Consider the following 16,036-nt stretch of genomic DNA (forward strand, 5'->3'; position numbering starts at 1 on the left):
TTTGATCTAAAGGCTGCATTTCACCAGATTCCCTTAAGCCCTGCGGATGTCTTTAAGACAACATTAGCGACAATTTACAAAAATCATGTCTGTCAATTTCTGCCCTTTGGGATTAAAAACGCTACCCAAACATGTCAACCTTTAATGAATCAATTTTTTCAAGGTGTTTCCAACGTGGCAACCTTCATAGACGATATTTGTATATACTTGAAGTCGCTGTAGGAACATATGGAACATTTGCGGACTGTATTTGAACTACTTTCCAAATTTGAGCTGATCATTAACAGAGATAAATCCCTCTTCTTCCAGAAGGAAATTAATTTTCTGGGTCATCTGGTGAACAAAAAGGGATCTCACCTCTAACTTCGGAAGCCGGTGCCCTTGCACCACTTATGACGGAAAGCAATGATAATATGGCTGAACTTGTGTCTAATCTAGTTGACGATATACATTACTTAGAATGTCAAGTTGAAACACTCGTATCATCTCTTTAAGCACTTGTCGCGTGTCAATACCCCAGGGTAACTTTAACCGCAATTAGCGGACAGAAAAAAGCAACGGTCACCTTAGGTGATCTTATTACAAAAATTCAATGTCACCCAGTACCAAGTACCGTATTATGAAGACTGGTGTGTAAGGGTCAATTTTCTGCTAGGCCCCTAGTTAAATTCTTCTATAACAATGGATCCAAAATGATCGGTCAAATATACCGAGACGGCAATCTTTATAGAGGAGTTCGATTTATCGAAACCTACGTTCTTGGTCGAATATTCTCGTTTAACATTGGTAACCAATTCTATCAATTTGAGAATTACACTCTAAGTCAAATAGACTCAGATGTGCAAACATTACGTCCATCCTTCGCGCCAGGGAACTGTACAGAACCAGTTATTGATTTTGAAACATTTATAAATGATTATCCTTCAGAGAAAGATGAAGAATTTGAAGATATCCAAAATACTATCGATGAGCTAATTCAAGCTCGCCCAAGATAAATTTTACCATTTCCTAGACGCAAATACTGATCAAACTACAGATTATGATTTCTTTAGCGTTAGACACAGAATAGAGAATACCTTCTTCAATCTTTTTGAGTGTTTATCTTTTATTACAAATCCTGTTTTATTACAAATCCCACAATCAGAGATAGCATATGCAACAAAGCCAAAGATAAAATAGTCAAGGAGTTCTAAAAGAAAGACCAAAGCCTTTGGCTTTCGGCCAACCTAAAACAATCGACATCGCCATCCCCACAGTTGATTGACATTTATATCCCTTCATTGAAAATTTTCTTATTGAAATTATCACCTAACCTGTAAAACTTCGAGTCTAAAAGTCCAAATTATTTCCTGTAATTTATAAACGCATTGCGCCTGAAGTTGGAATTCCATTTCTTTTATACTTTCCTTCAGCGTATATATGTACCGTTGCATGCTATGATTTTATTAGTATTAATGTTTAGTATTTAGTTTTTAGTATAGAGTTTAAAAAATTCAATTAATAAGAAGAGATAGATCGTAATAGCTCTGTGAACAATTTAGATAAGTGATCGTGACATATAGAGTGATACGCTTTGATTGCTAATGGGTTATTAAAATACTTTTTTATGAACAGTAGTATTGATGTAACTTTAGTGTTTGTTTGAAGTAATAATGAAAAGTATTAAAAGTGAAATCAACCAGATTCTTAGAGTTTAAAATTATATAAACTATTCAACTGAAGTTTAGGAATTTATAGACAGAATTTGCAACCTTCTAATTATTTTTAAGTGTCAGATTGCAATGTATTAAATATTTATGGTATACACTATAAAAACTGTAAACCCCACATGTAGTGTTTTTTTAGATATATTGCGGTATATATCGAACTAGAAAATCATTCAGAAAGTGTAAACTTCTGTTGGTGCAAAGGGAAATAGATTTAGTGTCCCAACATGTGGCATGATCAGAAATCTTGCATGGTATTGGAAGACACTGTTTTCATTGTCTTCCAAGTTGTGTCGTTATAATTATATTCTGCTAATTACCGCGCTATTACATAACGTCATACTTACCATAAGTTCAACCTCAGTTCACAGTATAATTGCAGACTCATCGAAGTATAGTTGATTGACAATCAGCTCTGTAAACATGTTGATTACATTTTCATCCTATTTTGTAAACATGTTATCTACATTGCATTATGAACTCGCCGAATTCGAAATAACTCCTGTGTGATTGACAACTTTATTTGTAAACATGTTTATCTGCACCATTGACCTCGTATTAACAGCATTGTTAAGATAAAAATAGACACTGCTGGTTGACATATTGTTTCCTTTATTGGAAACTTCTAAATGAGATTATCACTTGACCTGTAATACTTCAAGTCTAAAAGTCCAACTCATTTCCTGTTATTGATAAACACATTGTGCCACAAGTTGAATTTCTGTTTCTTTATTATCTCCTTCAGGGTATAAATGTATCGTTGCATGCTATGTTTTTATTAGTATGAGTATTAGATTGATTTCGTTTTGTTAGTATTAGTTCTTCACCGTTCAGCTTAAGAGTTTTAAAGTTCAATGAATGATAGATATCGATCGTAATAACTCAGTAAACAATACCTTAATCAATCTGAAATGTAGACGGTCATTGCAATTCAACTACGGTAACTTATTTTGAGAAAAATGTTGTTTCTGCGCTCCATGCTTTTTTGGTGGGGTAATAACATTGCAGGTAATTTAAATATTATGTTGAAAACGTTTGTCTCTCTCTCCTCAACGCGGCTCTGCATACACCACTTTGTTTTGTGGCATTCTCTGTCCTCTTTTTGTGTAATGAAAGTATGGTAACCCTGTTTTAGTGCAACGTAATGATGTCCGTTTTCAATTAAAAGTAATGCTTTACACAGAATATTGTGCAGGCGTCCTGAACAACTTCACTGGCGAATTTTGCAAATTCAGTTTTGTCAGTAGAGGCACATAGAGCACTTTCTTTAAGAACTGTCACAAAGCTCTCTTTGTCTTTCCAAACTTTTGAGTTTAGTTGCGAAATGCCATGCAATCTGGTGTGTGTGCGATTACATTGGGTGGAATGCCATAAAAGCATTTTCTTGGCCACCAGGGTTTTCATACAAAACTTCCAACTAAATTTTAGGTTATAGTTTCATGAGATTCCGGAAAAGGCCTTCATTTTTAAAGATATCACACAATTTCAATTGTATTCAGTTATATTTTGCATGCATGTTGTCATTTTTAATACGACAATTTAAAACAAAAAACTAGGGGAGGCCGAGGTTGGATGACCCAATATTTCATGCTTTGATGAAGTGCAAGAATTTAAAAGATTCTTCAAAGTACGGAAACCTATATGCTAAGGAGCCATAAATGTCGGACTCTTACGTAATAAGAGACCAGCATTGCCAGTGTTGGTTTTCGTGCGGAAAAGTACCCTAGCAAACGGCGCTTTAAAAACTTGCAGGTTGCATGTTTAGGTTAGCCTAAACTGTAGGTGAAACTTGCCTTTTTTGGCGCAAAGATCTTAAATTTAACATTCTATTGCACGAGTTAGAGATATGTGATTCTATTAGGATTTCATGAAATAAAAGCCTAAGGCATACAAAATAGACATGCAAAATTTCAGAGAGTCCTATGGGGAATTTTTCGATTAATTGCATTTTTAATAATTTAACTTTATAATAAAATAAACATTATTAGGCCTTTTTTACTTGTTGGTATATGCGCTTAACACTGAAGCGCTTCCTTTGACATAACATCTGCTTTTGTATAACCACAATTAACGGCATTATAGTGACGAATTGAGTTCATTTATGCAGTTTACACACAGTGGACAAGATTCTCCAGTATTAGTTGGTTTATGTTCTTTCAATAATTGGTATTGCAGACACCTGAAAAGTTATCTTGTGCCCCTGGTCGGAGAATACCATTCACTGAATAACCTGATGGAACGATATTCAATGGTTAAAAACCAGCGCTAAATGCATGTCACTAATTTGAAGATCATATATTGACATAACTGTTGACAGTACACAAGAGAATCATGGTGCGTAACAGTGACACTTACTCAAGTATGAAAAAATATACATAGTGTTTTTCTGAATTTTATGTGGAATGAAAGGTTATGCATAAACAATTAGCTGCAGATTTTGATTAAACTGGATATAGGAATGAGTGGTTTATATCAGTGATTGGAAAATTAGGTACTGCGTCAGGTAAAACCATTAATCGGGGATGTTAATGGTGTACGTTGTATGTTAAGCTTAGTTGCTGTAATTTGGGCAGTTATTCAAATTTAAACTGGCTTCAACCGAAACCTGCCACTAACTCAGGCTGCAAGACGGTCCATTGAAAGGATCTTACAAACAGGCTATAAACACAATATACCAACCAAAAAAAAAAACTACAGTACCGGTACTGCTGTATCCAAAATAAACCTGTTGGTCTTTAGTTATACTTTATAATACATTACGAGATATCCCAATATATTCATAAGTGATATTTTATATATCAATTAACATTTTCCAATGAACCCATACTATAACATCTCATTCAATACAAAAAATTCGTCAGATCTCTCACTGTAAGTGTCTTGTTGTTAAGCACCGTGATCTTCCTTGAGAACAGTAAATCAACCACATATTTTGACGGTAACTTTGTAATCAGTGAAAACTTTTTCTCTTACCTTTCACCAATAAACGGTGCTGTTTGATATACAAATTATCAGTACTGCACAAATCATTAGCCATTTCGTTTTTCAAATATAAGTTAATTGTGCCAACATTGTTAAAATGACATGATATAAATCCTTTAGGGCTAATTAATTAACGTTTCTCTTGGGCACTAGTTATTTGAAACACACTTGTAAATGGGTAAGGCTAGTGATTTAAGATAAGAAAGGGCAAATAAAGGTGTTGCTGAATAATTCCACTTTAAAACAGAACGAAATTGCAAAGAAACATTTATGCCTCTACAAGTGCTGTTCGACGAATTACAAAGAAATTGAAGAACGGTGAAGGTTTGGAGGCCAAAAGAATTGGAAAATGTGGAAGAAATCGCAAAACCACACCCAGAGTTGACAGGAAGGTACCTAGTAAAGATATCCCTTGGTGACAGTAGGAATTTCTGAAGAGAAGCTTCATCAGTTTTAGCCAGTCAGTGATTCTTAGTCCATAGAAGAACAGGCAATATAGAAGATTGTATGACGTTGGTTTGAAAGCCTATAGGTCCAGAAAAAAGTTTTGTTTGAAAAAAAAAGATGAAAGTGTATCCTCGTGAATGGGCAGAGCAGCGCAGTAACTGGACTGCTCACGATTGGGAGCAGGCACAGTTTAGCATTCATTTTACACACTGTACAGTACTTCAAACCAGCAACAATGTTCGTTTCTTTAGGTTATGTTCTATGATATGATGTAGGGTACTATTTCCATACATGGTAGCAGCATATTCTATTATACATTGTTGAAGGCACTACGAAAGCAGTAAAGTACACAGTGATGCTTAATTCACGCTTGAAGCTCATTTTAGAAAGTGGTATGGAGATAAGCCACGCGTATTCCAGCAATATTTAGCCCCATGCCACACTGCAAGGAAGGTTAACGATTGGAAAAGTAAAAGCCTCTTTAAATTACTCCCGTGACCTGGTAAATCACAGGGTACGAATACAATTAAATTAAAGACTTCTGTGGAACATTGATACGTAATACGCCTATGAGAGTCGCTGCTTTAAAGTTGGCTATAGGTGGGAAAACAAAATACGAGAATATTTTGTTAGCCTAATTTATTTCATGAACATTTAATATAATTAGTATCTGGTTACATGAACTTGAATTAAAACAGGAAAAATAATCTTTTTCCCCAAAATGGCTAATAAATAATTTGTCCAGTACTTAAGTACACTTTCTACAAAGCTTTCTTTAATAATAATAATTAATTAATGTAAATGTAACTAATCACTGTGACAACCATTGTTTTGACTTTCAGTCCAGCCTCCCCTAAAATACGAATGCAATTACAGGAAGCATCTACGGAATTGCAACATTGATTCGTTTATTTTATTACTTTTATGTAAACTAAATAAATCCAATTAGCATTAGTACGGTGCACATTATCAGTTTTCTGGAAACACTGAATACTGTTGGACTATTTCCGAACGCAACATCAACATACACAGAACGACTGAATCGTGTTTCTGTTCCAGCAGCACGAGAGCTAGTCTGAAATTCCATTTTTGTTTTTCCAGAGGCCGGGATATTATCACCACAGACAACCATATACCACGGTCCCTGTTGTTCTCTGTATCTCACCAACATGCCAGGGAATTCACAACCCACAACAAGATATTCCTCATTTAACCTTTCAAAAGTTAAGAAGTCTGAGAGGACATAAATGTTCGATTGCGTAAAAGAGAAAACAACTTGCTCTGCTTTTTTCAATGAACTTTTTACAATCTACTCAACAAGAAATCATACCACAACGTGCAATAAAACATTACTTAGGGCTAAGGTATATTTAGCTAAACCTACTGAACACCAGGTGGAGGGATACGATAGAAAATGCCATCTTGTGCTAGACGAGGCAATTCTTTAAGACCTAAGGTGCTTGCAAACTCTAACCAATCTTCCTTTTGCAAGGTTTCGTTTGCTGGTGAGCTTGCTGATGCTTCCCAATTAGCCTGTTAACGAAGAACTGTAAGTTTTCCACTGGACGTAAAATTAACCAAAAAGGCTGTAGCATTTAGTTAGTCTTGTGCCAGGCGTTTGTAATCATATTCTGTACCAGGTGTTACATTAGCTACCTAATCCTGCTTTATTATACATAATTAAAGATGACAGTTTTTACATGGATGCTTAGGAACATCACAATATTGCACCATTCATTTTTTTCCTTCATTGCATTTTTCACCTTCAGTATGTGGGAAACGATAAATTATGCTGACGCAGGTGGTCACAAACATATTAGCTGTTATAATATTTTCCACCAATGACACAGGCAAATGTGGGAAGATTTTGAGGGAGGCAAAACCGTGAGTTACAGAAAAGTACGAGAATATAAAATAGTTGCTAGTATGGCAATTGTAATAGTGAATTGTAATAAGCTATATAATTGGCATTTTAATAAGCGATTGTGTGTTCTCCAGTTAGATGAAATGTAATATTTAGACAGGTGCATTATCCTTGCTTAATCGTGTTTTTTAAGCATTGAATTCTTAAACCGACATGTTTTACCCAGTTACGAGTATTTTAAAGTAGCGTCGCATTTTTAGAGTGTATGAAGTTGAATGGTGCTTGTGGTGAAAAGCCTCAGGTGACATAGAATATGTCACATTTTAATTATTATTGTAAAAATAAATAAATGATCTATACGTTGCATGATGCAAGTAACACGCTTTTGCTGATTGGCTCATATAGCGATATAAAAACTTAGGCTTGGTTCAAACCGCTCTCTTTTTCCCTTCTTGCTTATTCATTAGGCCTATTCAATTCAAGTTATAGCTCTATTCGGAGGAGAAAGGGATATGAAATTGTTTCTGATGTGACTACGACTATATTTTGGAAAATATAACAATTTAGACTTTATGAAGGTTGTGCTGACTTAAAGAAACAATGAGAGATAGCATATACAACGGAGTCAAAAATAAAATAATCAAGGAGCTTTAAGAGAAAGACTAAAGCCTTGGACTTTAGGCCAACCTAAAACAATCAACATCGCCATCCCCACACTAGCGACAGCATGGCCACCAAACCCAAATTACAAAAATATAATTTAAACACATTAATATAAAACAAAAGTTAAGCTGATAATCTGGCAGGACATAAGTGCTGTGTCACCGTCAAAATGAAACCGTCCTGTGTGCCTGGAAAGAAGAAAAACCTCACTAAAATGAGTTGTACCTGTTGTAATAAAAGTGTTAATTAATTATATTGGACGTTCACTTATAAGCAATCAGCATGCCAAAAGTGTGTGTGCTAGCCATAAGAAAACAGTTCATTCATAGTTATTTTTGGCTTGAAGATAGTGCACCTCATAATAACCAAGTTATTTTGGTCTGCTTCGGTGCCATACAAAAGTGGTTAAATTTTATTGGCCCCAAAACACTTATTTATCCAAATGTTCACAAATTTACCAAGTTTTTCAATTTACGAAAATGCGTAAAGTTGGTGCCATAAGCAAATCCATCCAGGAATCAATCATAAATTAAACCAGGGTTTCTCAACCTTTTTATAGTCATGGCCTATTTTTGTTCTGTAAAACATTTTTAGGCCCACTTCACAAGGTTCTGCATAAATGGAATTGTTAATCAGGATAGAATGCTTCACTAGCAGCACCGGGAACGTGCGCGCTCCTTTTTTGGGAATGATATTTGGAACAACACTCTTTTCTAATCAGGAGCAGAGCCACGAGCACGTTCTTTTTAAGGGTTGAAGAACTCTGCATGTGCACAATTGGCTACAAGTGGTTAGATTAAAAAGTTATTAGTTTTTTGGACTGTTTTGAGACTAATGAAATATGCATCATCATGTTTAAAGCCAAGCATCAATTGCTTCCTCTATTATTTTCAGATTTTTCTAAATAAATTCATCGAAACATACCAATTCGCTAAGAAATCAAAATTAATTTTTAGCTTCCCTTCTACAGTAAATCCTTAACCCAACAAACTATTCGATATATGGGACCAAACATTTGGAATTCACTGCCTAATGATTAAAACTTTTGGAAAATAAGATAAATTTTTATAGAAAATTTAAAATGTATTTTGCTTCATCATCATAATTGCATGACACTGTGACAATTGTATTTATGCACTTTGTACATCTACACTCCAGCACCAAGCACTTTCATATATTTTATTGCACTATACACTTGTTCTTTCTCTATATTATGTATATATTTTCAATTGTATTTCACTAATGGATGTTTGCCAGGTTTAAGTCACATTCTGTTGAGTTTAGGCAACATTTATTAATACTGGAACTGTAGTCATATTGACGAGGTTTCACAGAATTTTTAATACACATTCACTTGCTGTATATTTTAACTTCAAAATAGTTAAAACTTTTCTCAACCACCTGTCACCAAGTTTGTTGTTGCCAAACTGTTGTTGACATAGCCAGTAAGCATCCAGCATGCGCACTACAAGTACCTTTTGATAAAGCACTTTGATAAGATGATGATATCGGAAAATTTGGAATCAGATTAAGAAAATTATACGTCACTCTCATTATTTATTAAGTAACTTCTAAATTTTCAACATTCAATACATAACTAATTCAGATATTTACTGCACATCGCTTTTACACATTATTAACATAAAAAACTGGAACCAGTTAATGGATTGAAAGGTCACCACCAGCGTTACAAGTCTTCAGCTTAGGGACAAGAGAGGTTTTCTTTCAGCACTACCATTTATTGGACAGCATTGGCATCTTTTTCTGTACACCACTGTCGATGTGCCAGAAAAGATTTCATCTCGCAACGAGCAGTATTGTCATCACATCTTCCAAATATCATCATCGGTGTGCATTCTTGCTCTACAAACGTGGGCTAACCAACAACGCACTACCTTAGTGGTATGGCCACCAGAAACCGGGCTCTTGCCGGGGATGGGGTTTCTTTTCCTATCCACTGATGTACTACAGTGTTGAAGCAATTTTCATTCATCAGTTGCTTAACACACCACCTGCTCGTGTTCTTAATGTTTTCGATTTCAACTTATGTTTTATGGATTTAACTAATTATACGTTTAGTGGCAGTGCTAGTTGTTACCAGCAATTATGAATGTTATTTTTCTTGAGCACGTTTTAAGCCTTTTCGGCTTTGTCCTGTTGATTTATGCTTATTTCCAGTGTTAGTAATAACTGTCTTGATTTTTCGTTTCCACCAAGGTTTTCACAAAAAATTAAATGATTAATTGATTGAATTTCATGCAGTGAATAAAAAAATGTCCGATTTGAGACTAATTTTGCATAGGGCACAACGGCATTCTAACTTCCGCTCAGCACAGTTGATGGGGAAAATAAACAATATAATATAACAAAAATAGGCGCAAGACTGAAGGCCAATACACACTGGTGCCGCATAGTGTAACACAGCGTAAACTCAATGCTATAATAGTCAGGGCCAGATTAAGATGCTTGATGCTTACTTTGATTAATTATAATCAAACATGCATTCAGATGGTATTTTCATATTTTCTGGTTTTGGTCAAAGCAAAGCTGTTAACAGCATCATCATTGTCTATTTTTTTCAAAATTTCGCTAAGGATTGCAACCTTTTCTGGCCAATAGAAGAACGCAGTTGATTTTTTACCATTTTGAGCACTGAAAATGAGTGCTCGCCCGAACAATCGGATAACCTCAGACAAAAATACATTCTTAACACAACAGACACGTTAGGAAATGCATACATGAACTCATTTTCATTGATAATTCGAAGCATTTGAATTTCTTAACTATATTCACTGTGATCATGGCGCTGTTTTAGTAGTGCAGAAAAAAAATCATCTCTTCAGGCAATGATTCTTCTAGATCAGTGGTTCTTAAACTGGGGGGTGTGTAAGATTCATAAGGTTTTCTTGGTTTCTAAAATCTTTAAAAGAACATCAGCAAATCGATGACCAGTGTACCCCCAGATGGGCAGAAATTTGACAAATTGTTTCAGAAGATCATCCGGTAAAAACATACCAAACCACTATTGTTAGCTGGTCAATATTTAAGATGTCAGGTGTTGAGTCCACAGACACTGAATAATACTTTGTTGTTTTATTTCGGAAAGAATAATATTTAAGACATTCGTTGCAAGTATGTCGATAAAATCTTTGCATACAGTTGATGAGAAATGTAAAACGTGGTCTTTGCCTTTGTTCACTCGCTTTTGAATATGCTAAGTTAGGAAAGTGTTGTATCCTGCCAATAACCCCAAAATTGCTAGGAAGATACCATTTTGTGGGGAACCAATCAACTTGTTACTTCCGCGGAAGGCCAACCCTCTTGATGACAGGAATTTTACCACGCTTAAAATTTGAGCAAAACATTACACTGATACTTTCTGTTAGATTCTTTTTTCTCTTCAAAAGCTTTGCAAATGCTCGACTTTTTCGCCCTTCGAGCGATGTGTAAAGAAAAATAACGCAAGTGTTTTTCAGAAGAGACTTGCCTGGCTAAATCGCGTGGTACATGTTTCCAATCGCCGTAACCAATTGATGCCAGCATAATTTTGTTAAAATCAAATGCAAACATTTTGCACAAAAAGCAGGAAAGTTTTTTTTATTAAAAGTGAATGGCACAACCAGTCGTGTTTCACTATTTCACCATTCCGTTGTACAAGCAAGAATAAGGCCTTAGTACACTACCGTTTGAATTTATCGAAGTTATTATCGTCTCCGGAGTAGAAAAATCTACATCAAGATTTTGAAACTCTAAAATTCCCACTTGGCAGCAGTAATCTCTCAACTGATCAGAAATTTCTCTCTAACATCTATTTCGTCCTAGGATTCTTTTTCTTTATGTGATGTATTCTCAACAACATCAGATGAATCCATTATTACGTTAGTTTCTTATGACTGAATTTTTTAATTTGGTTTTGCAATACAATCACTGGAAGTTGTTAAACACAAAACAGTTGCATTATTTGACTTCGATCCTGATTTATTACTTTTGGATTTTCTTGCATGAATAAAATCGGTCACCTTTTTCGACTCTGCAACAACTTTCTCGAGTTTTTCTGTTGCTTCTTTTCTAGATTTCTCCTTTTCCCAAAGGCTTTTGCACTTTTTCATCTCTCTATCTTAAATTTAATTTAGTCTAAAAACTAAGCCTATCTATTTGGTAATACTACTGTCTGAACAGTAAACATGATGGAAATTAAAAGTTGACCTAAAGTTACATTTAAATAACTGCGCTGAAAAAGTGCCTACGGTCATGAATCGAGAAAGGTTTGGTTCGCTTTTTTGTCTTTGCCTTCAGTGGTTCAGGTTCGGTTTGGGTTCAGAAGAATTTAATATATTCGGTTCCGGTTCGTTTTCCTTAAAAATTTGCGTAAACCGGTTTTATGGTTCAGATTGAGTTGTGGTTCGACACCCTGATCTACGCTTTATCACAGGACTTTACTTGCCGCATCAAATCATATCACACAAATTGCTGGTAAAATTTTTTCCGAAAATAAAAATAAACCCACAAAAACAGCACAATCGCCTTGACGTTCAGGAATAAATGCTTGAAATCTCGGAATTTGAATGAAATGAATCGCAGGATTAAAATGAAAAAAAAAACGGTCAAAATTCTGGAACTTTCCGGGCTCCCAGTTCTATAGTGTTTCTACGAAGATCACTTCAGTTATCAGTGGGCCTATTTTTTGGGTGGTATTGGGGCTGCAGTTGGTTTCAATTAAGTTGTTCGAACTCCACAAAGATTTGTAAACCACTTGATACTTACTATATAGGCAAGTTTAGATACTTACGTCTTTATGAAAAGGATCTTTTTGAAATATTGGTGTAGCTAGCAGGTTAATAATTATAATTATCAGGATTCATTGGCACTTCTGTTGATAGGTAGGAAATTTTTTCAATTAGGCTGGTCTAGCCTACCGGTATCATATGGAGGGTTGGCAACATGCGGTAGTTAAACACAGTAAGATATCATGGAACATTTGGGGCCTAGCTTAAATTTTACCTGCCATAGTGGGGTCCGACATAGAAGCGCACAACCAGATGATGTGAATATAATACAATGTCACAATTTGAGTAACTTGGGTCTAATGTACAAAGGCATGCTGTGGTTGTGTAGTAACCTAGACCCAATGTTGTAATATAGTTGCAATTAAATCCTAAATAACTAAAATCAACTTTTTTCTTACCGATTCTTCTAACCTAGCCATCAATGTGTAACTATGGGCTGCGTGATTTACTGTGAACAATGTACCCCTTTGGTGAAATGATCACTCCTTTTAAGAAACTGTTATCAAGCAAAAATGACTCCAGGCTTTATGACGTAAAATTGCCACGTTTTCCGCTCAGAAACATCAGAAGATGCCGAGGGGTTACAAGTTACAGCTTATAAACAAGCTTAAATTACAGCTTATTTTTGTGATATGAGCGTTTTCAGTGCGTGTGGATTACACAGTCTTCAACACAAAATAAAGTACGTCTGGATTTAGGTAGCCTACACTACTGTGTGGCTGGAATGAGCATGCCATTTAAGGTGTCAGATTATAAGATTTTTAGATTATAAATTCCAACTGCTTTTCACATATCACACTCTTGGATATGTAACAAACCATTACTGAGAAACAGGAAAATTTTTAAGATGAACTTTATATTCAAAAATTTTATGTTATTCTGATATTCTTAAAGTTAGGTTCAAGTGATTAATTAACATTTCAAAACCTTGCAAACAAGCCATTAGCCTTAAATTTTAAATAACGATGCGTGTTATGATAGTAAAGCATGTTCTCCGATAAAAAAAATTGGCCCATATGCCCCCACATCCCATTTCACATCAAAAAAGCCCGCTAAGGTCATCTCTATAACTGGTACTGAAAACAAAATCGCTATACAATGTGAAGAAACGGAAACTAATTGAGAGGAATAAGTCTCAAACAAATAGAATAAATTGAAGGCAACATTTTGTGCAAAAATACCAGTAAAAAATCTTATTCAACTGTCCATATGTCATTGCAGTAACAAAACTGATAGAAAAACGATCATTCACCTTGTGCCAAGCACGTTCAGCGAGTGCTATCAATCGTGGAAAAATCATGTAATGAAGATGCTCTCTTGTTCTGACAGTTTCACTCCACAACTGTCCTTGAATTCCAAGTATGTTCTGTGGTTTTTCAAGTTGAGTACAGTTCATGCTGTTACACAGATCCTTTTCTGTGTAACACAGTGTTATTGCTATTGTTACTTTTTGCATGGCGGACAAAAATTGGAAATCCATTCAAAAAACTTACCCAAGTAGGGTTCACCGCTTCTTTTCACATCAGAGTTAGCATAGATGTAATCTGGCATGAATGAAAATGTCTTTTTAGTATCTGTAAACCGGGATGCCCAATACAATCCTCTTTCATTAGGATCGGGTTCATATGGTTGGTCAAAATAAAGATGTGTTGCTGGTGACAAAACTACCTAAAAAATCAAATATGTAATGAGAAAGATTCTTCTGGCATTACCATGTCACACATGACCATAAATATTGTTTTGAATATGCTGTATATGATACACTTACCTTGTAATCGGAGTTAGCAAGCTTGTATGCCCTATTAGCAACACCCCATTCCCAGATGTTTTGCCAAACAAATGCAATGACTTCACTTGGAAAATCTTTTTTCTCATACAAGACTTCATCTTTTCTATGAAAAATATTAGACATGTTTATGGACAAAAAGATATGTAGACTTCTTTATTCCTTGCATTCAGTTTTCTGCAAGTAAGCTTTTTACATAAGCGCTTCTTTAGCCGGGAATCTTTCCCGGTTGTATCGAAGCCTATGGTGCAATGGCCTTGCGCTTGTATATATCTATGTGCACTAAAGTAGTGTGTGAGTTGTGATGAAACAATCGCTTTTTGGATACCATATCTAGGTATCGTTAATGAATGCATTTCATTTTTTGCAAAAATATTAATGGCCAATAAATGACTTACTCAATGAAACGCATTATCCCTGGTAACCAACAACCCTTGCAGATTTGCATGTAGTCTTATATTCTGAGTTATATAACAAAGAAAGAAAGCAGTGGTGTGAATGAAAGATTTAGTCTTACCAAAAAAAACACAATATACCAGCAGAAAAATAAACTTAACAAAATTATGTTTGCTTGGGAATCTGTGACTGTTTCTAATATTTCATTAGTGATGTGTGCATAAAAATGAAGCAACAAGGGCTGGAAGTTGATATTAAAGTTGATTAAATGCATATTACATAAAATATAATGCATAAAAACAAACAAGAATCTTCCTAACAAATCACAAAAGTTACATTGAATTGTTTTCAAGATGGAGAAGTTAGTGATTAGTCGGATTGTGCAGAACAAATAAAACGATATTTCAACAAATTCTATTTCACTCTTCAGCCCATTGGAATTATTTTTTTCATGGGGTGTATAATTATTTTTCCTATGGGGCCACATGAGAAACAGAAATATTGCAGAGGGCCCAGCCTAAAAGATGAACTCAATTCTGCATAATATTAATTGTATTTCTTTATAGAAAGCAGTCAATAGCATTGTGTTTACAAGCTGGTAAGAGTAGGCTATATATATACTGACTGTTTGAAAAGTATCCAACTTTCCGGCATAAAACCAACAACATAAGGAATTTCAGAAATTTTATTTAATTTCTTTTAAAATAATCCCGTTGGCGGTCCACACACTTTTCCCAGCGCTTCTTCCACTTCTGGAAACATCTTTTGAATTGCTCCTCCTGAATGCTCGATAGCTCCTCTGTCGAATTTTCTCTAATTAATATAATATTCTCGGGATTGAAACCATGTCCCTTTCAGAGTGGTTTTAAACTTGGGGAAAAGCCAGAAATCACATGGTTCCAAGTCTGGAGAGTAAGGAGCTTGACGATGGAGTGCAGTGTTGTAAGGAGAGTCGAGTCATTGCTTGAAATGACTTGACTTGACTCGAGTCTCGGGAAAGTAACTTGATGCAAGTCATTAAATCTTAGCTGTTAATTTATTGACCAACCGAATTACAAGCCTTTGATTTCTTTGCGAACGTTCGGTTAAACGTATAGCCACCGATATGTCTATGTTATGCTACCTCACCAAAGGTGTTTAGTTGTTTATGTTCTATGTTTGGCGATCAAACAATGCACCGTTATCACACACATCCTACATCTATGTGTGGTGCAATGCTGGAGCTTGTAAAACATGGCATAGCAATGTTGTAGTCATTTTATCAGTAGTACGGTGTGGGTAGTTTATGATGCGTTCAATATACTTTCATTAAGTCATTAATAGATATAGGGGATTAGGTCAGTAGGTATGGGAAGTGGACATACTAAAAGTTGATTTTGGTCATTTAGGGTTTAATTAAACTGAG

At 35.2% G+C, this 16,036-nt stretch overlaps 1 protein-coding gene across 2 annotated transcripts in view; it reads right to left on the reverse strand.

Annotated features, from left to right (window-relative positions):
• Positions 1–3,195: 3,195 nt before the first annotated feature.
• Positions 3,196–16,036, reverse strand: part of LOC143462314 (beta-hexosaminidase-like) — an 86,321-nt gene continuing 73,480 nt past the window's right edge. For both annotated transcript variants that reach the window (XM_076960428.1, XM_076960429.1), the window contains 5 exons: positions 14,218–14,341; positions 13,943–14,117; positions 13,702–13,865; positions 6,520–6,668; positions 3,196–6,349 (listed from right to left, as the gene is read on the reverse strand). In XM_076960428.1, coding sequence (XP_076816543.1) covers positions 6,067–6,349; positions 6,520–6,668; positions 13,702–13,865; positions 13,943–14,117; positions 14,218–14,341 — 895 coding nt within the window. In that variant the 3' untranslated portion in view covers positions 3,196–6,066. The remainder of the gene's footprint in view (positions 6,350–6,519; positions 6,669–13,701; positions 13,866–13,942; positions 14,118–14,217; positions 14,342–16,036) is intronic.

The sequence above is a fragment of the Clavelina lepadiformis genome, chromosome 6 (assembly GCF_947623445.1).
Source record: "Clavelina lepadiformis chromosome 6, kaClaLepa1.1, whole genome shotgun sequence".
NCBI lineage: Eukaryota > Metazoa > Chordata > Ascidiacea > Aplousobranchia > Clavelinidae > Clavelina > Clavelina lepadiformis.